The sequence below is a fragment of the Sorex fumeus genome, unplaced genomic scaffold (genome assembly GCF_029834395.1).
Source record: "Sorex fumeus unplaced genomic scaffold, SorFum_2.1 ptg000054l, whole genome shotgun sequence".
Taxonomy (NCBI): Eukaryota; Metazoa; Chordata; class Mammalia; order Eulipotyphla; family Soricidae; genus Sorex; species Sorex fumeus.
Window position 1 is genome coordinate 27,895,953 of NW_026606111.1, and position 24,001 is coordinate 27,919,953.

At 40.8% G+C, this 24,001-nt stretch overlaps 1 protein-coding gene across 1 annotated transcript in view; it reads left to right on the forward strand.

The window, feature by feature from the left end:
* The window catches only part of FIG4 (FIG4 phosphoinositide 5-phosphatase), a 138,119-nt gene that overhangs the window by 52,592 nt on the left and 61,526 nt on the right, over window positions 1-24,001 (forward strand). The window contains exons 15-17 of the mRNA XM_056125023.1: window positions 1,462-1,628; window positions 14,804-14,942; window positions 21,556-21,614. Of these exons, the coding sequence (XP_055980998.1) occupies window positions 1,462-1,628; window positions 14,804-14,942; window positions 21,556-21,614 (365 nt within the window). The remainder of the gene's footprint in view (window positions 1-1,461; window positions 1,629-14,803; window positions 14,943-21,555; window positions 21,615-24,001) is intronic.

Here is a 24,001-nt window from a genome sequence, read left to right on the forward strand (position 1 = left end):
CATGAAGCACTATTTCTTGAAAATATAATTCTATTGTATTATTTCTCCTCTGACACATGTAAGTTTCTGTCAGCTTATAGTTTGTCAGATCCAGAGATACAACTGCACTGAAAATTTCAACAAGGCATCTGAGGATACACAGATTTCAAAGCTTTATATAGTTTTTATTTTTTCTCTTTTTTCTTTGGCGTTTGAGCCACACCCAGTGGTGCTTACTCCTGGCTTTGCTCTCAGGGATCACTCCTGGCAGGCTCCAGGGACCATACATGGTGCCAGGGATTGAACCCAGGTCATCTATGTACAACCCTAAATGCCTTACCCACTGTTGTATCTCTACAGAATCAAAGCTGTACATATTTCTAAGAAAAGATATGGTCTGTCTGTGACAAGAGTCTGTCCTTTTTTTCAAAGATGATTCGAAACAAATAGAAATTCTTTCTACGAGGCAAATCAATCTGGTCGGATGCAGAAAGTGCAAGTCTTGTAATATGATTAGAACCAAAGTTGGTCTTGGTGTTCCAGCATTCATCTTCCACCAGTGTACATTTCCCACCACCAGTGTCCCCATTTCCCCCTCCCATCAACCCCTCCCCTAAGCCTGTCTCTATGGCAGGCACACTTTCCTTCTTTCCTCAGAGAAATTCTTGAGGAGAAATTCTGGATTTGAGTCAGAGACTCAAAAGCACAATCAAATTAATACTAATAATACATGTGAAAAGAAATAGTAAATGCATAAATATTTTTACCAGAAGTATCCATCCTTACTTCATAATGTGAGCTTGTAACTGCTAAAGCTTCAGTTCTACTGCCTCTCAAAGACACAGAGATGCAAGCTGAGAAAGAGCTTTATGGACACCAAGCCCGCAGTTTGGAAAATAGCAGACTCATATCCTAAAAGCAGCTGCTTGTCTGTCCAGTCACAGGAACGGTTTTGCAGGAAAACAGCAAGAATAAGAAAGCATGTGTTCAGGGAGGGTGAGATGCAGACTGGTGCCAGGGCGATCAAGAAATTCACTCAGAGGTTGATCCTGGTCGTGCACTTCCGATGCCACTGCAGAAAGAGTTCTCAGTAAGGTACCACTGAAGAGAGTTTTCAGTAAGGTGCCACTGCAGAGAGAGTTCTCAGTAAGGGGCCACTGCAGAGAGAGAGAGAGAGAGAGAGAGAGAGAGAGAGAGAGAGAGAGAGTTCTCACTAAGGTTTCTATCCTCATATCCTGCAGGACCAGGAAAAGGGACAGCCCAGCATTTTCAACCATCCCTCTCTGGGCAGGTTTTCTGGTTTCTAGTATTGAACTCAGCTATCTGTTTCTTTGGACTGGCTTGTATTGAACTCAGCTATCTGTTTCTTTGGACTGGCTTTAGATTTTCTTTCTTTACTTTTTCTTTCTTTCTTTCTTTCTTTCTTTCTTTCTTTCTTTCTTTCTTTCTTCATTTCTTCTTCTTTTTTTTTTTTTTGCTTAGGTTGTTTGAGGAACTCTATGAAGACCATGGGGACACCCTCTCCCTTCAGTATGGCGGTTCTCAACTTGTTCATCGTGTGAAAACATACAGAAAGATCGCACCTTGGACCCAGCACTCAAAAGATATTATGCAGACACTCTCGAGATATTATAGCAATGCCTTTTCAGGTAATTGTGGAACAATAGGCTTTTCTAAGACTCAGCCTTCTATGGAGCTTTCTTCTCATCCCTGTTTTTTTTTTTTAAAGTCACCTGGCTAAGTAAAATCAAAATGAAATATTAAAAAAATTTAATTAGGTGGTTATCACTTAGAAGTACTCAATAAATATTTGGTGAGTGAATGAACTTTTAAAATTTTAATTAGGGCTTGTTTTGCCACTGATAAATGTAATTTTTACACAATGGGAAGTACTTTGATTCCATGGTTCCTGTCTCTATTTCTGTTTGGAATACACAAATAAATTTGTTTGAGAATATTAAATCATTATTTTTTTAAGTGGAATTCAGTAGGCTTGATAATCGACTAAAATGCAAATTTCATTGACTTAAAAAAAATCAGCTAGAATTGAACAGTAGCTCTAAATCGTACTCTTTTCTTACGTTGCAATTTGCAAATAAAAAGAAAGATATTATCTAAGTGGCACTTTTCCTGCCTTCATTGGCAGGAAAATTCTGATGGAATTTTCAATGCAGTATATGGCACAGACTAGAATGATAGATAAATTTCTATGCATAGAATTTGCAGAGAAAGTGCTTAGTGATTGGGCTGGAGTGAAAGTACAGTGGGTAGAATGCTTGCCTTGCACACAGTTGGCCAGGGTTCAGTCCCTAACACTATTTATGGTCCCCTGAGCTCTGTCAGTAGTGATTCCTGAGCATCACTGGGTGTGGCATCCTTCATCACTCTCAAAGTGCTTTGTGATCAATACAGTGAGTTTTAAACCCTGGAAGTAGATCAAGAGGTAGAGAAATTTGTGAATATGGAGAAGAAACATTGGTAAGAGATTTAACTATTTCCTTGCAGTTACTGTCACCCCTCATTCTTTCACTGCCAGCCTAGAGAAAATGGACATTAATTAATAGAACTCTGAGCAAGATTGATCTGATGTCCTTATATTGGAGGGATCCCAGGTTTAGGCTTTGGATGCTGTGAGATAAAGCTGAAGGGTTGACCTGGGCCTTAGCCAGAGGGACTCTGGCAGCAGGAACTGGAAGGTGACCTTCCTCTGAGGAAGTTGTTGCAAGAAGCTACTTGATATGAAAAGATACAGGCAAATATGAAAAGATGTGAGGGGAAAAAACCCCAGAGAGAATGCAAAGCCAGTTTGCTATGTTACTGTTCAAGGGTATTAGTTTTCTGTGCTGAGTAACAAGTAACAAAAATTTCAGTTCATGATTTCTGTGATCAGACGTCCAGGCACAGCATAGCTGGGACCTCTGCATTGTATCTGATATATCCAGCAGTCAGGATGTCAGCTACAGGCTCGTCTCTGTGCCCAACAAGGGAAGTATCTGTTTCCCTCCTCCTGTTGTTGCTGGAATTCAATTTCTTAGAGTTTCTTGTGGTTCTAGGACTCATGGAATCATCTCTCTCCTCAGCAAGTGAAAGATAGTTTCCAGGCTGAGTCTGCTAACACACTCTTATATAACATCATAAAACCATGGGAGTGACAACCCAGTACATTGCCACATCCCGTTACTCAGAAGCACTTCATAGCACCACCCACACAGAAGGGAAATCTCCATCATTCTCATAGGGCTGTTGTAATAAAATAGCGCAAACTGGGTAATTTACAACAATAAGAATTTGTTATCTCACAATTCTAGAAGTTAGGTTTTGAAATCAAGGCATAAATAAAACACACTCTTTCCAAAAACCCTTAAAGAAGAATTCTCTTTTTGGAAAAACTGGTTGGAATCAAAGCTTTTAGTCCTGCCTGGTCTGGGATGAGGGTAGTCCAAGCTTCTTGACTTCAGTTAGGAAAGAATTCAAATATTTAGTGAGATAGAGTAGGAAAAGACAATTATTAAAATCAAGATTGAAACAGACCAAGGTGTCTTAGGGTGAACTTGCCTTTGAGCAGTGGTTCCCAAACTTATTTGGCTTTACTGTCCCCTTCTCAGAAAAACAAATTCAAAATCGCAGTGCCCTCTTGGGAATCTCCCTTTCTTAAGCAAACAGAAAGCACTGCTCCCAGGTATACCTGAGGCAACCCACAAGAGTCCCCAGTCATGGGAATGTTCCAGCACATTCTTTGATGGGGACAGGGGTGGTGTGACCTGGGTTTGATCCCTGGCATTCTACATGGTCTCCTGAGCACCTCCAGAAATAATTCCTGGGTGCAGAGCCAGGAGTAACCCATGAGCATTGACAAGTGTGGTCCAAAAACCAAAAAAAAAAGGAAAAGAAAAGAAATAAAAGAATATGCATGAAATTTCAGAAAAGTGAAGGTCATTGGATGCTGATTTATCAGATTCAAGGCAACACCCAGATTTTAATCATATTTGGTCATTTCTTGGGATTGTCATGACAATCTGATTGGGCAAGTGTGATTTTTGAAATATAAATACATTCTTACAACAGTTCCAAGTCCCATAAAGTGGGGATTATCTATTGGTCACTTGTCTCTCCATTCTGGATTCATCTGGCTTGAACCAGGATGAACTGAGAGAGCAGCATTCTTTCTAACAATTTTAGGTTTAGAAATGGAGTAAGTTAGCAAGAGGCAGAATATACATGGAGTTGCAGCTAGAGAGATAATACAGTGTGTAGGGAGCTTGCCTTGGATACGGAAAGCAGTTGCTTTCACCTCTTGGTGCCTGTCATCTGTAATTCTTTGACCTTGCTGGCATCTGCACAGCATGCTTCTGGCCTTTGGAAATGAGCCTGCAGGAAGCTTATTCAGCACTGTGTGGGAAGGTGGTTGATTATTGTTGACAAGGGAGAGGACAGGTTACAAAGTTACCTCCAGTCTGAAGCATACAGATGTTTGATTAAGGGAATAATAGTATGTAGTATTTTCTTAAACTTTGCCATCACTGCACAAAGTAATATTTTCCCACACAGTACAGTGTTCTGATTTTTTTTCGATTTAGGTACATTGTAGACCACATTTGTCCTGACCGTTCTCTATTTCATTCCTACTTGCTTTTGTTGGTGACAGTTCTGGGCTTGCAACTCTTTTGTCGCATAGCTTTCACATGTTTATATCTGTGTCAGATGTCCATCTTCTTAATAGAACGCTGACCACTGAATTAGAATCTAATTTGGTATCCTAATTCAGAATGTCATCGTAACTTGATAATATTTGCACAGTTCCTATTTCCAAATCAGATCCCATTCATGGGCTTTTTATCTATGGGGGCAATACAGCTCACTCTACTGCAGAAAATACTCCACTATGGCATGAGTACCCAAGCTGGGAAGCACTGGGGCCTCTTTGAACTGAGATCACATTGGGGTCAGACATTCCCAAATACACTGTTGATCTGAAACTGGTTGGCAGCCTGCTTGGTGTGGGAGGGACTGCAAGGCAGACCGACCTGTCCTACACAGCCCAGCCAGCTCACTTGCTTTCTAGCCAGCCGTCAGTGCTCACTTTGCTTGGAGGAAAGACCTCCAGCTTTTGTTCTTGAAGCATTTTTTTTGCTTGATTGTGGTTAAGCTATGAATTATGCAGTTTTGGCCTGTATTCCCACCCCTGCCATGAATTCTTAGCACCTCAGGAGCAGCTGGTTCATGATGAGGTACCTAATCCCTTGCCATAGCACTCTGAATATTCATGAAATGAGCCAATAACGATGTGTGCTAATTTATTATCTACTCCCATCCCAACTCCTGCTTTTCTCTGAATTAAGAATTATTAACTTGCAGGCTTTTATTACAACTTAATAACATGTAGCCTGCCAGTGATACTCTTAGGCTTCTCAGATAACCTCTTTGGAATTCATTGAGAATCATGCACACTGTACTACTGTGGGTAAGCTCAGTATATAACAGAAACCAATAAGTCCATTGTACACCTTAAGATTCTTTATACATGTACACCTATTCTTCATACATGGCTCCTTGAATTGGGAATTAGGAGTTTAAAAGGAAGAATAGTTGAGCAAAGAAAAAATAAGCAAGGGTATGAACAGAAATGAAGAATATGGAAACTAGGACTGGAGAGATAGAACAGGATTTGAGGCACTTGCCTTCTACCCTGATGACTTTATTTTAGTCTCTGGCACCACATATTGTCCCCCCAGCACTGCCAGGAGTGATCCCTGAAGAGCACAGAGCCAGAAGTAAGTCCGGAGCACCACCAGGCATGACTCCCAAACTAAAACTTAAACAAGGACAACAAAACCTATTTAAAAAGCAAAAAAAGATTGGAAAATAGAATTTTTGTTTGTTTGTTTGGGCGGACCACACCTGCCAGTACTCAGGACTTACGCCTGCTTTGGCACTCAGGGATCACTCCTGGTGATGCTCAGGGGACCATGTGTAGTGCCAGGAATCGAGCCTGGGTTGGCCGCATGCAGGATAAGTGCCTGATCTGCTCTGCCATCTCATGCCCCAAAGGATTTAGAAATCCATGGCAGTGACATGAATTTAAATGCTAGACTCTAAAGTAAAAGTACCCAAGTATGTGGCTGTGATGTGTGTGGGGTCGCACACTGAGCTCTGGTCTTGGAACTGTAGAGAAGTCGAGTTTCTCTCCCCGGGCCTGAGGGGGCAGGGTGCTTGTGCAGCATCCAGAATGCTCACAGTAAAGCAACCTCTGCTCTCAGCAAAAACAAGCAAATAAAAAATGTATTCAAGTATTCCCATTATACTTCATTATACTACTGCTCTGCTTTCCAGTGGTGGTATTAATATGTACCGATGTATCCCAGTCTACTGAAATGTGTGTTGCAAGTAGCTGATTATTATAAATAGCTAAAAACACTGAAAATTGCCAGTAATTTTCCTTGTTTTCATAAGTTAGAACACTTATCTCTAAAAGCATTCTCTTTGGCTCTGCTTCTTTGTTGTAGAAGATTCCTAGGACTTCTGCAACAAAATATCACCGACAAGTTTTAAAAATTTTCTTTTATTGAATCACTGTGAGATAGCCCATTGCAAAGCTGTTCATGATTGGGTTTCAAGTCATACAGTGTTCCAACACCCATCCCTCCACCAGTGTACATTTCCCAGCACCAGTGTCCCCAGGTTCCCTCCCATCAACTCCCTACCCCCACCATGCCAGCCTACCTCTATGGCAGGTACTCCCCCTCCCAACCCTCATCTGCCTGTTTCTCCTCTCTCTTTTTCTTTCTCTCCCTTTCTCCGTCTCCCCCACCCCTTCTTTTGGGATTGTGGTTTGCAATACAGATTCTGAAAGGTTATCACATATACTCCTTTATGTACTTTCAATACTCAGTTCTTTTTTTTTTTCTTTTTTTTTTTTTTTTTTTAGTGAAACACCATAAGGTTCAGTTGTAGACTTACAAACTTTTGTGCTTGGGTTTCAGTTATTCAGTGATCGAGTACCCATCCCTCCACCAGTGCCCATTCTCCACCACCAATGATCCTAGTAGCCCTCCACCCCCCCACCCCATCTCCCCCATCCCACCCCGCCTCTGTGGCAGGGCATTCCCTTTTGCTCACTCTTTCCTTTCGGGTGTTGTAGTTTGCAATAGAGGTTTTGAGTGGCCATCGTGTTTGGTCTATAGTCTACTTTTAGCAGGCATCTCGCATCCCAAGCGAGTCCTCCAAACATCCTTTACTTGGTGTTCCCTTCTCTATCTGAGCTGCCTTTTCCCCCAGCATGTGAGGCCAGCTTCCAAGCCCTGGAGCAGACCTCTTGGAGTACTCAGTTCTTATCCAGTGTGATCATTTCCAACTATTACTGTCATACTGGTCCCTTCGTGATACTTACACCACCATCAGACATCATGTATATCTCCCAGGTCTGGAGACGAGACTCCAAAATTCAGGTAGAGTTGTGCTCCCTCTGCAGGCTCAGGAGGGAACTTCCTGCCCTCTTAGCTTTTGATGCGGTTTATGATCTTTGACTTGCTGCTGCCCCCTTTATATGTCTTCCACTGGTGTCACATGGCCTCTCCCCCTGTGTCTGTCTCTTTGTGGCACCCTCTTTCCTGTATGTTTCTCTCTTCCGATAAGCACAACGATGGGGACTGGGTTGAGGGTCCACCCGCCTCTAGGGTGATGGCACCTTAGTTTGATCATACCTGCCAGGACTCTATTTATGAATAGGGTCCTTCCTTGTCATGAGTCCCAGGATTAGCGATTTCAACCTGTCTTTTATTTGGCGGTGGTGGTGATGGTGGGTGGTGCTGATGATACAATTCATTGTTTAAGAAACATTTAGGCCATATGTCAACCATTATGTATCTCTTTGGGTGTGTTGCTGTGGAAAGGCTTGAAATTTCCCTGCTAGCCGGGGTTCTCTACTCACTGCCCTCCTTTGCCATTACCTCTGTAATGAGAATTGTACTGGTATCTAAAGTCCAGGTACTCCGTTTTTCAGTAATACCGCAGACAGAGAATGAGTGAGGAGTGTGTTGCTGGGCCTGATTTAAAGAAAGGCGTTCTCTGACAAGATGGGAGGTGGTCTAGAGAACATGGAATGTTCATAATAGGAAGATAAAGCACAGTCATGCACACAGGAGCTACAGCTGACAGAGTAACCCTCAGGTAAAGAATCCTTTTGTGAATAATGAGGCGAAAAAGACTATTTGGGACGCATAGTGTGCCGGAGTATAAAACTTATTTTTAAATGACAATGAATATTACATAATGCTCATTTATTTAAAGCTCTCCATTTTCTCAAAATCTCTGGCAATGACTGTGGAATTGTCTCCTTTTATTAACACCTGAAGTAGGCAGTAAGGTCCTAGAAATTGGAGTGTTGGTTTTTATAGAGAAATTAATGTTCTTAGGGCAATCCCTCTAACCCCCTTTCAGACTGACTTTCAAAACCATCTTTTATGTTGTTTTGTTTTGGGGCCACACCTTTGTTTTGGGTACTCAGGGAATGCTCTTGGCTCTGTACTTAGGGTTAATTTCCTGGTGTGCTCAGGAGACCATGTGGGGTGCCAGGGATGGAACCCAGGTTAGCAGTGTGCAAGGCAAGTACTTTATATCCACTGTTTATTGCCTTGGCTCTCCAAACTGTCTTGAGACTTAATCTATTAGCATGCTCTGGAGTCTGTTTCTAAGAACCACAATTGGATTTCCTAACAGATTGTTTACAGAGGCAGCTGGAGGATGCCAACAGGGAAGGGCTAGGTGCCAAGATTCTCCAGAACAATGCAAAGGCCTTCCAAAGGCCGTCCTTCCAAGTGGGAGCTTTACACCAGTCAATGAGCTGGTTGGCTAGAGCAGAAGGAAGACAATTGGGGGAGAGAAAAAAAAAAGGTTTTGTTTTGATATCACTTAAAATAACATTAACTACTGATTACAAACCCAACTGGCCCTGAAACCAAAGTAATTACGTGTGGCAAGAGAAAACGATGACTCTCAGTCTAAACCAACTATAGTTTGTCAAACGGCACTCAAAACAGTGGACAGTGCATTTCCCTAGTATTTTCATTCTGCTGCTCTCTTAAATGACACTTCATACTGTCCTCTCTCATAAACCTCCAAGAGCCCCATCTCAGCTGATGCCCTTGCATCCCACTTCATTGCAAAAGCAAGCCACCAGGAGTGAATAGACCCTCCCCTTGTCTGCACCGAGGTTTTCACCTCATTTCCTGTAGCAGTGGTTCGCCTGGACTACCCCGTCCTGCTATCCAGGCAGCCCCCTGTCTGTGTGCTGGGTCCCACTCAGCCTGCTTTCCCATCTAACTAGATGTTCTCTGCTATCCACCATCATTTTCTCCCTCTCCACTCCCTCATTTCATTAGCACGGAAGTACACCAGTGTTTGTTTGCCACTTCCCTTTCCTTCTGTCCTTAATCTCACCCCCTCTGGCTTCCCTATTACTGTCCTATTCCTGTAAGCACCTAAACCACGCCAGTGTACCCTGAGTGAACTTCACCCCTCTTTTCCTCCCATGCCCTGTGCTGTCCAGGTTTTCTTATCAGGTCGCTTCTCACCGGGAATCTGCTCTGTTACACCACAAAACTGTCAGAAATCCCAAGAATCTCCACCTCATCAGATTCACTGGTCACTTTTCTATTTTCTAACCTCATCCTTCCAAAAACTTCTGATCAAGTTTGCCTACACCCTGCTGAAAACTCACCTGATTAACTTTTCCCATAATACTTCTCAACCTTCTTCTATTTTATTTTTTAAAAATTTTACTTTCGAGGCAGCTTTATTTATTTAAAAACTTTTATTAGTGAATCACCATGAGATACAGTTACAGATTTACAAACTTACATGCTTGCATTTCAGTCATATAATGATCAAGTACCATTCCTCCATCAGTGCCCATTTTCTACCACCAATGGTCCCAGCATCCCTCCCACCACCCCCACCCTGTCCCCTCCACCCCATCCCCGTGGGGTGGCAGGACATTTCCTTTTGCTCTCTCTCTCTCTCTCTCTCTCTCTCCCCCCCCCCTTTTGGGTGTTGTGGTTTGCAGTAGAGGTATTAAGCAGCTTTTAAATACCATGCACCCATCACTCAAATTTTCATCTCTGACTTGGACTTGTCTACTGAGCTTTAGACTCCTGCCCTGAAATACCCACCCAGCATCGCCTCCTGAATATCATGGTAATTTTCAACAGAGGCTGGAACAAGCCTCCACAAACGTAGTAGATGAACACCGCCTTCATTTCTTGACTCAGTGTTTCCATGGTCATCATGTGGGCACTGCTTTTGCCAGCAGTGTTCTCCACTTTGGGTCTCCCAGGCCCGAGTTCAAAAGCAGTGAAATGAATGAAATGAGCAATGAAGCCGGGGTGTCTGTGGACCCTGGTGCTTATCTCAAGCTTTCAGGATTGTTCAGGCTGTTGACAGGATACCACTTGCATTGGGAGAACTGATGTCCTCGTGTCCTTGCCTGCTGGTGTCGAGGGCCCCTCTTGGGTCTGAAAAGCTGATGCTTACCTCACCTTGAGGCAGCTCCATCTTTCAAGCAAGCTGCAGCATATCTAAGCTTTCTTCTATTTGGAGTCTCCCTGCTTTCCTCTCGTGTCTTTGAAAAATTCATGTGATTACAGTGGGCAATCATGTACTTACTGCAAGCTCCGGCAATGCAGGACAGTTTCCCTATCTAGAGGCCAGTGATTAGGAACCTCAATTATATTTCTCTCCATTTCTTTTTTTTCTTCCCACCTCAGTATCCTCTTGTTCAATTCAAAAACTGAGGACTCATCCTCCAGATTTTATTTTTCATCCCCTCCCTCCCAGTCGCCCTGTGAGCAAATCTTGTTGACTCAAAATATGACCCAAGTCCTGCTGCTTCTTTCTATCTTTACTGCTTCTTCTCTAGTACAAAAGGCAGTCACCTCTTATCTGAAGCATTGCAGTATCTCCAGATTTATCTCTCTACTTTCCCTCTTGCTTTTTCCAGCGACCAGAGTGATCTTTTTAAAGCTTAAATGAGATCCCTTCACTCCCTCCTTCAACTTCCCTTCCAGGTAAAATTAGACTCCCCGCTAATGGCCTACAAGGTCATGCGTGGTGTGACCCTCTGGGCCTGAAGCTGCTGTTCCCCAGTCAGGTATCTGCATTGGTTTGTCCCTATGCTAGAGCAAAACTCCTCATCTTTTCAGTTCAGATGTCCCTTCCTCAGACAGTTCTGCTTTTATCTCTTCTCAGTCCCTAATCTGAGTGTCCCTCTCCTCTGCCATCACTCTCCTGTCACTCGGCTCTGTCTTCCTCGCATCCTCTGAAGGTTTCATATTCATTATTTGCTTCTATGTGTTTCTGTTCCCCACTGTGGAATGTGGGCCCCTGAGAGTTAGCCAGTCTTATCTGACTGATTCATTATCTTGCTCGTGTGCGTCTTAGTCCATTCTTTGATAACTGAATGAAAGATGGTGTTTTCTTTGTTATAAAAATAATGTGCATAATTTTAGAAAGTACAGAAGAGCTCACAAATAAATCATATAATATTCACCTACCAGAGACAGACACTGTTTTGTTGTTTTTTCTTTTAATACCAGTGACCCCCTTCCTCTCCCAAGGACCCTAACATCCTAAGTTGTGAGGGTCAATTTTTCTATTATGCTATCTTTGGACCTTTTTGCTCCCTTAAGGTGTGTATACACTTGATCTTCTGTTCTTGCTCTTCTTGATAATGTGAGCGATGTGGCCTTCCAAATTCTTCTGGAGCATGCTTATTGGTAGCAGAATGTACTCTATCCCTAAGTAGCATCATGATTTTAATTATTATTGTGCATATAGGTTCTTTTTATTTTACTTTGTTATTATTTTTTTTATGATTACGTTTCAGTCATACATACAATGGCCAAGTACTCATCACTCCACCAGTGCCCATTCTCCACCAGTTTAGGTTCCTTCTAAAGAAACATTTTTACAAGAACTTTCTTTGATATATCACTGTTCTTAATGAAAATGCCAGAAACATATTAGTTCATGGCATTTTATCAGAGTACAGTTGATATTATAAAATATCACAGATATTTTTAGTATTTAAAAAATGCACATTACCAAATTGCCTTACAGTTGAAAGGAAATGGCAGTTAACGTGCTCTCAGCAGAGTATATCTGGGGGTGTCCACTCTGAAAAGCCTTCAGCTTAATAAGTAGAAAATACCTCGATTTAACTTACATTTGTTTGATAGTAACATTGAATTTTTCTATGTTGTCTGTTTCTTTTGAAAATTGTATTTTCTCATTTTCCTTAGAGTATTGATCTTTGTCATTCGTACATTTTGCTGATATTTATTTTAAAGTTTGGTTTGATGCAGGAATCTTAGGGTCTCCGTATTCCCTCCCTGTTCTGGCCATATAGTTATACAGCAGTATGTATTGAATAGTGATCCTTCCCTCTACTGATTTCAGAGTCCAACTTATCAAGTTTAATTTAATATTAGAATAACAAGTACAGCTCTAATTCCAAAAATAAAAAATCTGGCTAATTAAGAATTGTTACATTCAAACACGATCAGTTTAAATGCAATGAATAGTAAATTTTTTTAGTATTTATTTATTGAAGCTGTTTGGACGGTGTGGGTTTTTTCTCTGTAGCCCATTATTGAGTACAGAAGACAATAATCATGTTTCTATTCTGTCTTCTATAACTACAGAGAACTTACCTGATTTATACTTTTGGGAACTCCCATCTTTCTGAGAGTGATTGCCTTGTCTGCAGTCAAACATAACCAGTGAAAGATAGTAAGACTTTTTAGGGTTGTCTTTACAGTCTAAGTTTAGTACATGACTGTAATTATCATAGATATATTTGACTTATAACAACAGAAGTAATTCAAGAAGTCTTTGCTATGAACCATTAAAGGAATATCCTTGATTTGCATTCTCACTTCTTACAAATTCATTCTTTATCATACTTACTAAAAATTGAGGGAAGCAACTGTTAGGTTTAAAGGATAAAAATAACTCCTTCGCAAACATGGCTGAAAAGTAGAAGGCTTTTCAACATAAGATATTTTAAGGCACTGAATGGTATGAGTTATTATGTGCTATTAAGGCTATTCAAGAAGCATAATGTAATTACAATAAGAGTAGTATGTTTACTTTTGTATGTGGAGAGAGTGCACATCAGGCAGTAATATCTATCATTTAGTGCTTGATGTTTTTCTCTCCACAAATGGCAAAAAAACCTGAATAGATATGTCTCTTTTATATATTACTTTTAGCCTGAAAAGTAAGAGCTATTTAAATGGAATGCTTCCTACCAAAATACTCATAACTGGAATACATGCTGGATATATTGTATTCATTTATTGCTTTTGCCATAATAATTGCATAGCCCAATGAGAGCAATGTCACTAATTTCAGGTATATTTGTATTTACTGTCACAGTTGGAAAAATTGATTTTATAATACTTTCTTGTTTTAAAAGCAGTCATTTCTACAGTGCTATCATTTTTAGTTCAATTCTCATTTTCAGAAGGGGGTTATTATGAGGACTGTGGATGTCTGCCCCAAACTTGAATACAAAGGACTAGAAGACAAGAAAGGAAAAGGAATTAGTGAGAGGGAAGAATGAAAGCTGCTAATAAAATAGAAAGCAAAAAAATTGAAAGGGTAGCTTGGGAGTCCACTTCAGTGTTTATCATTATTTCCCCCTAAATTGTAATTACAAAAAGGAAGAGAAATTGCAGCATATATAGTCAGGTTTATTAGCTTGCAGTGTATTTCCGCAAAACAGTTAGGGAGTTTTAAATGATGAGAAGGAGACTGCGAGCTCTGAACCCACTTTGCCTTCATGATCAAACACAAAAGGGAATTATGCAAGCCCACACTGAGAGCCATAGAACCCATGTAATCATTGTCTCTGCCAAAGAAAAGAGTGTTCTGATAGGATGAAAAGTGGAAGATACAAGCTGACTTATGAAGGGATATGACAAAATGTGTAGATGGGAGTTGGTTGTCTTGTTTCTACTGTTTGTGTTTCCCTTTGCAATAAAGCAAAAATATGTTTGCTTCAGGTAAACTGATATGAGTGTGTGTGGGTATATATATATATATATATGTATATACATACATATACATACATATATATATAAAACCAAAAATTTATCACAATATTTGACAATTTTTAAGATTTTTAGGCATCTCAAAATTCAATACTCATTACAGTGGTTAGGCACTTGCCTTGCATGTGGCTGACCTAGGTTTAATTCCTGGCATTTCATGTGGTCCCCTGAGCTCTGCCAGGAATGATCTCTGTGCACACTTCCTCTCCTGCCAAAAAATACAAGAAGTAATATTAGAGTTACTTTCCTTACAGTATGAGAGGCATGGGACAAAAGGAAACATTCTGAAGCAAGATTTTTATCCTACACAAAATCTTAATGACTACTTTAATTGTGTGTGTCTCTGTGTCTTTGTGTGTGTATGTATGTATGTGTTTGTGTGTGTATAATTTTTTGTTGTTGGTTTTTGGGGAAACACCACATCTGGCTATGTTCAAGGCTTATCCCTGGCTGTGCACTCAGGGATCACTCTTGGAGGGCTCAGGGAACCATATGAGGTACCAGGGATTGAAGCCAGTTTGGCGGAGTACAAGGCAAACACCCTACCTGCTGTATTATCACTCTGACCCCAAACAGTGTGTATAATTTTTGAAGTATAAATGCTAATATTTTCAGAGATGCGTCCCCTGAAATTAATTGTATCCTTCTCCTGAGAAAACATTCGCCCTTGTTGTATCAGCAATGAATTTCATGACATGCATGTTTTGGATTTTCAGATGCTGATAGACAAGACTCCATCAATCTCTTCCTGGGAGTATTCCATCCCACCGAAGGAAAACCTCATCTCTGGGAACTCCCAACCGATTTTTATTTACATCATAAAAATACTATGAGACTTTTGCCGACAAGAAGAAGGTATTTTTCTTCCCAGTCTAAATAAAGTTAGATTTGATAATATTTTGAAATGCACTTTAGATAAAAAACAAAAAACTATCAAACTAATCTCCTAGGCTAAAGTAGTCAATCTTACTAAAAGTTCGTGGTGAAAAATTTAGAAGTGTTAGTAGTGTAGGAACATTGCAATTGTTGTTAGCAATTGTTTTGTATAAAGTTTTAGAATGTCATCATCAAACATTAGTTGTAACCACTAAATCAGTACATCACAGGTTCCTACTATCCTATTCCTATATAGCTAAGAACTGAGTTTTGAAGACTTCCTGCCATTTGAAGTAAGGCTTAAGGTGTTGGTACAGCTTTAGGAGGAGTGCCTGACACTGAATCCTGGCACCACCTGATTTCCTGAGTGTCACTGGAGTGGCCCTGGTTTCCCCAGACCTCACAGTCCAAAGACCATTGTGTCCTCAGCCCCTTGTATTGAACTGCTGGCCCTGTTGGCTGAGAATCATCAGTGGATCACCAAATCTCCTGAGCACCCTGTTTGGGAATTCCAACCTCCTAAAAAAGTCTAAAGGAGTTGATCCTTGTGTTTTCAAGGAGGCATCTACACAGTATGGCTTTGGAAGCACAATATTCTTTTCTCCAGGAGCACAACCAACTGTCAGGGATAATGATAAAGACAGGAACCTGGTACGGTGGCCTTAGTGGCAGAGACTTTTGCATCTTCCAACCCACTCCAAATGGACTTTCTAGAGTCTTTTACTAATGAAGTTAATTTTGATGGCCATTACATTGGGATTCCCAGGAGCCATGGACTGTTCACTTGAGGCATTTAAACAGGAAATTCTGTAATGGGGTTGGCAGAGTCAAGTTGGTATAAGGGAATCTCTGTAGTTTGGTTCCACTCATTATTTAAGCTGCATTCACTCTCAGTAAAGAACACATCTCCACAGAGTCATAGTAAAGGCTTCTTCATGTTCCTTTTGTTTGTTTTGCAATTCTGGAGGCTACTAGGGCTAAACCCAGTGGTGTGCAGGAATCCAGGCAGTCCCAGGGTTGGGTATGGACTTCTGTGCATGTCAAACAGCTGCTTTAGCCTTTGAGCTTTCTCTTCAGCCCTCTTGTTAGTGTTTTTTTTTTTTTTGGTTTGGGGGGCTACACCCAGTGGGGCACACTCCTGACTGTGCTTAGGATCACTCGTGTAGGGGCTCAGAGATTAAACCTGGCTTGACCGAATGCAAGGCAAGCACCTGACCTACTGTACTATGTCTTGAATTGAGGAATCAGGTATTAATATGATCAGTATTACCCAATGGGCTAGAGTGATAGCACAGCAGTAGGGCGTTTGCCTTGCACACAGCCAACATGGCCAACCTGAGTTTGATTCCTCCGCCCCTCTCGGAGAGCCCGGCAAGCTACCGAGAGTATCTCGCCCGCACAGCAGAGCCTGGCAAGCTACCCATGATGTATTCGATATGCCAAACACAGTAACAACGCAGTCTCCAATGGAGACGTTACTGGGCCCACTCGAGCAAATTGTTGAACAACGGGAGGACAGTGACAGTGACAGTGATTGCCCAATGAGCAAAATTTTCCCTATATATGAGGTTGGAGTCTGCTGCGTCTGTTTAAAGTCAGGTTTTCCCACACTACTCTTCTTTCATGACCTTAGTTTTATAAAGTCCTGATTTTGTGCAGATAGGCTGTTTAAACACTGTAGGTACCATTGCCAGGCTGTGCTATTTTTTTTTTTTTTTGTGCGTGTGTGTGTAAGATCCTGAACGAAGGATGAGTTAACAACTGCCTGATGTTATAGCTGTTTCCAGATGATCCTTTGTTATTTGGAGAATACTTTAAAATATTGGAAGTGTCAGAATTCATACATTTCTCAAGTTTGTTCTTAATAGTCCATATTATTGGAATGATCAACTTAGTATTTGAGCTTACTTGGCCTAAAAATTTATTCACTGCTAGCTTTTACAGTAAATGCAATACAAATATGTGTTTGCCTTTGTGAATTTTCACTGATAAGCAAAAAATTGGAGCTAAGAGGTTTGCTTGGTGAATACAATTGATTATAGGTAAATGGGGCTGATTTTCTGAAATTTTATATAATTTTATTATTGAAGTTATTAAGGTGTAAATGGGAAAACATCAAATAATCTATCTTATTGCAGAAATTAACTGGTATTGGATAACTATAATTTAATCTCTTACCTTGAGTTACACAACTGAAGCAAGGAATACTAAGGTTTGCGAGTTTATATATGGAAAAAAAGGAAACTGCTCTTACATTCTCATATTGTCTAAAAAGGAAAATGAGGTATAGAGAGAATATCTATTGACTCAGATTATTCAACTAATTAAATGGTAACAAGAATCAGCTATAAGCCTGTCACTGAAATAGCACTGTAGAACTGTAGCACTGTCCTCCCATTATTCATCGATTTGCTCGAGCGAGCCCAGTAACATCTCCATTGTGAGACTTGTTGCTACTGTTTTTGGGATATCGGATATGTCACGGGTAGCTTGCCAGGCTTTTCCGTGGGGGCGGAATACTCTCGGTAGCTTGCTGGGCTCTCCGAGAGGGGCGGAGGAATTGAACCCGGGTTGGCCACGTGCAAGGCAAAAGTCCTACCTGCTATGCTATCGCTTCAGCTCTTACTGAAGGGCTGAAAATAGCTTAGTAATATAATACCAAAGTAGATAATATGCCTGTTCAGTTGATCTTATCTTCTATTTTTGGGTTGTTTTCTTCCAGAATATTAAAATTCCCAAAATGATTGTTATCATATTTCATTGATACTGGTCATAATCAGTGCTTATATATACTGTCCACTAAATAGCATTGCTTTATTTTGAACTTTCTAGTGTCATTCAACCGATGCTGGTATTTTTTGAAAGCCAAGACAATGTTATTCACAAAGGACCCAAACTATTTAACCAGAGGCAATAGTAACACAATAAGAGCTTAGGCTTCTAAGTTTCTATAGAGCCAAAAAAGGAATCTTGGGACGTGTGATTTTAGCCCCATTATTTAAATTCTGGAAATCTATTCTCATCTGTAGATGACTATCTGAAGATGACTGTGCACACCTCATAGAGTCATTTTGAGGACTTAATGAGAAAATATATGGGAAATGCTTTATATTAAGTCTGACACAGAATGAAGCAGTTGCCTCTCAAGAGACTGACTGCCCTCACTTAATTTAACTGTTTTTAACGGTCAAATGGGCTTAATTCCAGAATATAACTTGATGGTTTTTCTGAGACCCAGATGAGATCATACAAATGCTTAGCAAAGAAGTCTAATAAACATGAATATTGTTATGTTTCTTCAAGGATATTATGTTCTCTAGTTGTAACATTTATTTGAAATCACATAGGTTGGCCATAAAATCTGGACACATTGAAAATATTATCTTATAACTTATTATATCGATAAGTACTTTAGTATGCATTTGTGTTTACAAAGTACTTTAGTATGCATTTGTTTGTGTTTACAAACTTGGTGACTATCCTATATTTTATACCATACTTAACAAAGATTTAGTCTCAGATAATACATATATATTGATTAATAAAGGATGAAGAATTAAATCTCTCTCTGCCGCCAGAGCATCTATCCAAACCAGGTCCTTTAAAGAGAATTGCTTCTGTTACTCAAATCCTTGCATTTTTGGACTGAAACTGTTCTCTGAATGAGTTGACTATGCTGGACGTCCTCCAAGATGCCAATGTATTATTGACTCTGTGTTTATATTGTCACCAGTATGGTTCATTCCGTCTTGGAGTTTAGAGTTTTCCTGGCTGTAGCCTCTTGAGTTCCCTCTATTGCTCCCCAAAGGAAGGTCCTCCTGCCTTTGCCTGAGCAGCCCTGGTTTATCTGCCGGGACACCTGTGGCTGAGTGGGTGGTCTGTGTCCTACTGCTCACTTGCTTGCACATATCTCCCTCACATCAGGCTGAGAGCTCCTTGGTTGTGACATGACCTGCTCCTTTCAGTTCAAACCACCAGGACCTAAAGACCACCAACTCCTCATCTTCTTGTTAACCTTTACAGTATTTAAAGATGAAAGCATGCATTCTCGAAACCTCTCCTTCATGTCTTATTAACCATGGCTTCTCCCTCTCTTCCTCGTAGTGGCTGTGGTTTTACATCTCTCACATTCACAGCGCTCCTGTAGGCCTTCCAAACAATGCTAGTGTTCCTTTTTTCCTATTTCTTATTGTTTTAAGACACATTGCTTTGGTTAGGGAATGTGAGGAGGGAGGGAGAATGAGCACAAGAGTAATGCCTACCAGAGAGAATGCAGGCTTCTCCAGAGGGGAGAAAGCCAAGGTTACCCCATAAAGTAAAAGAAAGGAAGTACATATCCCAAGTTAGGATGTGGATGACCCCATATATTTTATTTTTAATCAGATTTTGTTGATTTTCTCATCGGTTTACAATGCCATAAAAGGCTTGGGATTCAACTTCTTCAACTGCTACTTGGATGTGCTAGAGACCCTGTAATAGAGTGTGATTTGTGCCAACTAATGTGAGACCACTGGGGGTGTTATTCCCCTTATCCTGCATATCCTTTTTTTTTTTTGTCATTAAGTATAAGTCTGCATTAGCTGTTTCCAGCATGGTCATCATAATGTTAACTCTCTGAACTTTATTTTATTAGAACTCCCAAGGCTTTTAAATGTCTTTTCCATGTCCCATCAGTACCATTCTTATGCTTACTGTAACATTCTTGTCATGCTCATGCATGCTTTGCTGGCATCCAAAACAGGTAGTTAAATAATGTAGAAATATTATAGAAAATATAGGGAATGGTATAGAAAGTTTGCTTTGTAGTTTTTGTAGCTGCTTTAGATTTAATCACCTGCCTGTTGATCCTAGCATGAGTCCTGATTAAAACTATTGGTAGGGTAGAAGGTAGAGATGGCATGACTGATAAAGATAGAAACAATACTGGAATTAAGTTACTCTGCTTTCTCTGTCATTATTTCCACCCTGACATTGTCTACCACATTGAGCAGCCTCTGACACAGCAGGTGTTTAATACATGTTAAACAAACAAACACGAACAAAACCCCTAAATGAATTCTGTGCCAGAATCAGGCTTATCCTTTATCCTGTTCTTCATGCTCAAGACCCTTGATATCCAAATCATTCTGAGGAACACCCTTTAGCATCAGTGGGACCTTGCCATAACTGCAGACTGTCAGGCCCAATTACCAAATCAATCTGACTTTCAGTAAGATCACCAGATGCATCTGTGTTACCTTTTGGAATTCACTGTTCTGAACCTAAATTCAACCAAACTTCAGGAGTCTTTCCTATTGGTGTAGCTCATGAACTTCACCTTCCTGTTCTTTCTGGCCTGTGTGTTCTTCTTACCATCGAGGAGAATAAAGAATTGTCCCATTCTTCATATGAAGGATTATTTGATATTGTAATGTCAGCATTTCATTTCTATTTTTTACTCTTTTGGTTTTGAGAGGGCAACATCCATCAGTGTTCAGGGATAACTCCTGGCCATGCTCGGGAAACCATATATGGTGCCGGGATTTGAATTTGGTTTGGTATGTATAAGACAAGTGCCCTACTCACTGTACTATCTTTCCAGCCTCGGTATTTTATTTTTAGAGACCCTTTTATTTATTTAAAATTCTCTTCAGTGATACTGGAGAAAAAGTATAGCAGGTAGGGAACTTTGCTACCTGGGTTCAGTCCCCTGTACCCCGTTTGGTACCCCGAGCACTGCCAGGAGTGATCTTCAAGTACAGAGCTAAGAGTAAACCTTGAGCACCACTGAGTGTAACAAGAAAACAAACCAAAAGCTGAAAAAGGTAAAATTCTAAAAACTTAAACATTTTTGATATGCCATCTCACACCATTCTCTTGCTTTCAAGTACATAATTTTTCTCCTCTGTATCCATTTCCTGAGAATTTTATTTTGAATTAAATTTAGCTTTCAGAGAGAAAACGGTTTAGGATTCTTTCAGAGTCTCTGCTTTGAGTTGGCTAGCAGGAATTCACATGGTTAAAACTCCCTATCCTGAACCTGGTGGTCTTCTGTCCGGATGATGAATGTTACTGTCACAGATGATCAGGACACACACTGTTTTCTAAGGGACCTTGATCTCCAGGTCTGTCCAATTTATGTTTTAAAGATTTTGCTCACTCATTTTAACAACCCATATAGAGCAGAGTTGGACAAAGAGGAAAAGAAAAACATGGCTCAGGCAACTTCATGCAAGAGAATCTTGATGATAGGACTTGGGTTTAAGTCCTGCTGTTCATGAGGAGGGAGTCCCTGGGGAAAAGGAACCTGAAGCTCAGAGTCTGGTGTGGTGTTCCCAGGGCTTTTTAGCTAAAATTAAGTAACATCAGAGCATCCTGACTCTCAGATGTGTTGATGGCATTTTTGTAGATCTCCAAAACTGCTGCAACAAAGAAGGGAGAGGATTTAGGCTGACCACTTGCTGTGCCCAAAGCACCACAGGCATATGTGAAAAAGGAAGAACAATTATCTTTGCATGTGAGACAGCATCTTACAACCCCTTTCATCCAGTGACTTGAAGAAAACCAATATTTACCTCTGATTCAACTTGCCCTTTTTAATCTTATTTTGTAGTTACACTCACTGGTGGACACCAGATGTAATAAAACATTTACCACTGCCTTATGATGAAGGTAGGTATACTATTTCTCTCTGAGTTTCACATATTATTTTATGCTTTGAAAGAATATGAACTTAAAGCATTATATCCTCTGCACATAAAAGTTTTTTAAAAGAAGTGAATGACACTGGTGGTGGGGTTGGTGATGGCACAATGTATGTCAAAAACTCAACTATGAATAACTGTGTAATTTATGGTGTATAATCAATAAAATCAAAAGAAAAGAGCTCATATAAAACTGGAAAAAAATGAATATCTTCTTAATGTTGCTGTTGTGTTAGACAGAGGAATGTGATATATCTTATTTTTAATTTTATTTAATTTTTTGGTTTTGGGGCTAACTTCATGGTGGTCAGGGCTTGCTCCTGGCTATCCCCTTAGAAATCATTCCTGGCAGAGCTCCAGGGATCACATGGGGTGTCTCAGATCAATCCCAGGTTGACCACATGTAAGACAGATGCCTTGCCTGCTATACTATCACTCCAGCCCCTATCTTAGCTTTTGAAAGGGCAGGGACTAAGTTATAATTCCCTTAATCTAAATAGGTTAATACCTTGCTCCTTACAATTATAGATAAGTTTCCTAGTGAGTATAACATATTTGTTTGTCATTTTAAGTATTTCTGATACTTAGGAAGATTGAGCAGAGAATTAAAACCATTCACAAGAAATAAAATACTTAAGCAGTGGTGAGGATAAAGTTACAGGAATATGTATAAAGTATATCTTAGTGGCCTAGATTTAAATTTCTCTCTGAGAAAGACAGGAGAGGTTTTATATTAAAACACCCACAAAGGGGCTGGAGAGAAAGTTCAATAGTTATGGTACTTGCATCGTACGCAGCCAACCTGGGTTCAATCCCTGGGATCCCCTGTGGTTCCCTGTACACCACAGAGGAGTAATTTCTCTTGAGTAGACCCTGAGTATCACTGGGTGTGTGACCACCAACACCAACCCGCGCCCCCCCCCCAACCCACCGCCTTCAAAAAAATAAAAATTCCCCTCAAAGGGGCTGGGAGATGGCTCAGTGGCTAAAGTGCCTTTCTTGCCAGCAGGAGGCCATAGACGTCTCCTTTGGCGCCACTGTGTGCACTGAGCGCCAACCAGAGTATACCTGGAAGCTGTGCTGTCTGCTTTTCTCAGCACCGCAGACTGTTTCCAGTCACGTCACAGCCAGATGCATGTGAGCCCAGAGATCAAATGCAAGAAAGATGTGTGGGGCCAGAGAGAGAGAATGCAGGGCTTAAGGTGCTTGCTTGCCTTTGTGTGCTGCCGACCTGGGGTTTAGTCTCTGGCACCCCGTCACAGAGCTGGAAGTAGCTCCTTTGCCCCACTAGGTGTGACCCACAAACTGAAGATAAATTAAAAAATAAAATAAAAAGGACTTTGCCAGCACTGAGGCCAAGAGTGAGCCCCCCCCCCCCGAAGCATGCTGTAAGCAGCATGGCATCCCCCAGTTAACCCCACAGCCAGAATGTGGGCGAGGGGCACAGCTAAGTGAGCAGGAGGTCAGGTGTGAGTGAAGCCTGGTGTGTGAGTCCTATGCCCAACGAACATCACCATGAATAGTTTCAGCCCCACAACTGAGCCCAGACATCACAGCATAAATGAAGGGAGGAATGGGAAATTAAAACTCCCCTCCAGTGGAACGCTGTTGGATAACATTGGGTTGTCCTTGTTCCTCCAGCAGGGAGCTTAGGTTTATTGATTTAGTCTCACCACAGTGCTCCCAAGGCAGACCCAGTACCATCAGGCACTCCTAGTCCTTTATTGCTTTTCTCTTTGCTTTATGTCCTTTCCATAGTTTAGCAATGGCCTTTTTGTATAGGCACAGGAAGACAGTTGATGCTATGCTTTCATAGCATGGGAGTTACTTGACTCCAAATAATATCTGCTCCTGGGCATCCATCATATTTACCTGACTTAAGCCTCAGTTTCCCTTAATTCCTAACACCCCCAAAAGGAGGGATAAGAGATAGACCCAGAGCAAGCTGTAAGCTACCCTGGCATTGAAAAGGAACAGGCTAAGTTAAGAGCACAGTCATGGAACAAATTCTGTCAGGACATAAAAAGTAGTAACTAAAGAATCTTGCTGGGGTTAGGAAACACTAACCTGGCCTAAGGACTGTTGTCTGGGATATATGGCAAGATGTCCCCAGGAAGAGCCAACCTTCAAGCTTAATATATCTCTTTCTGTGTTCATACAAAATGACTAGTAATATTAGTAAGAAGTAAATTCAGTATGATTGTTTAGATGGATTACTAGTTGAGGAAAGGAAAAAGCAGTATACCCTAGATGGGATCCCACCCTTGAGCGGATCTGCTAGTAATCTAGAGTGCTGAGCCCCCAGATGAGATTTTGTCCTTGACTTAATCTCCTAGAAGAACTTCCTCTGAAGGA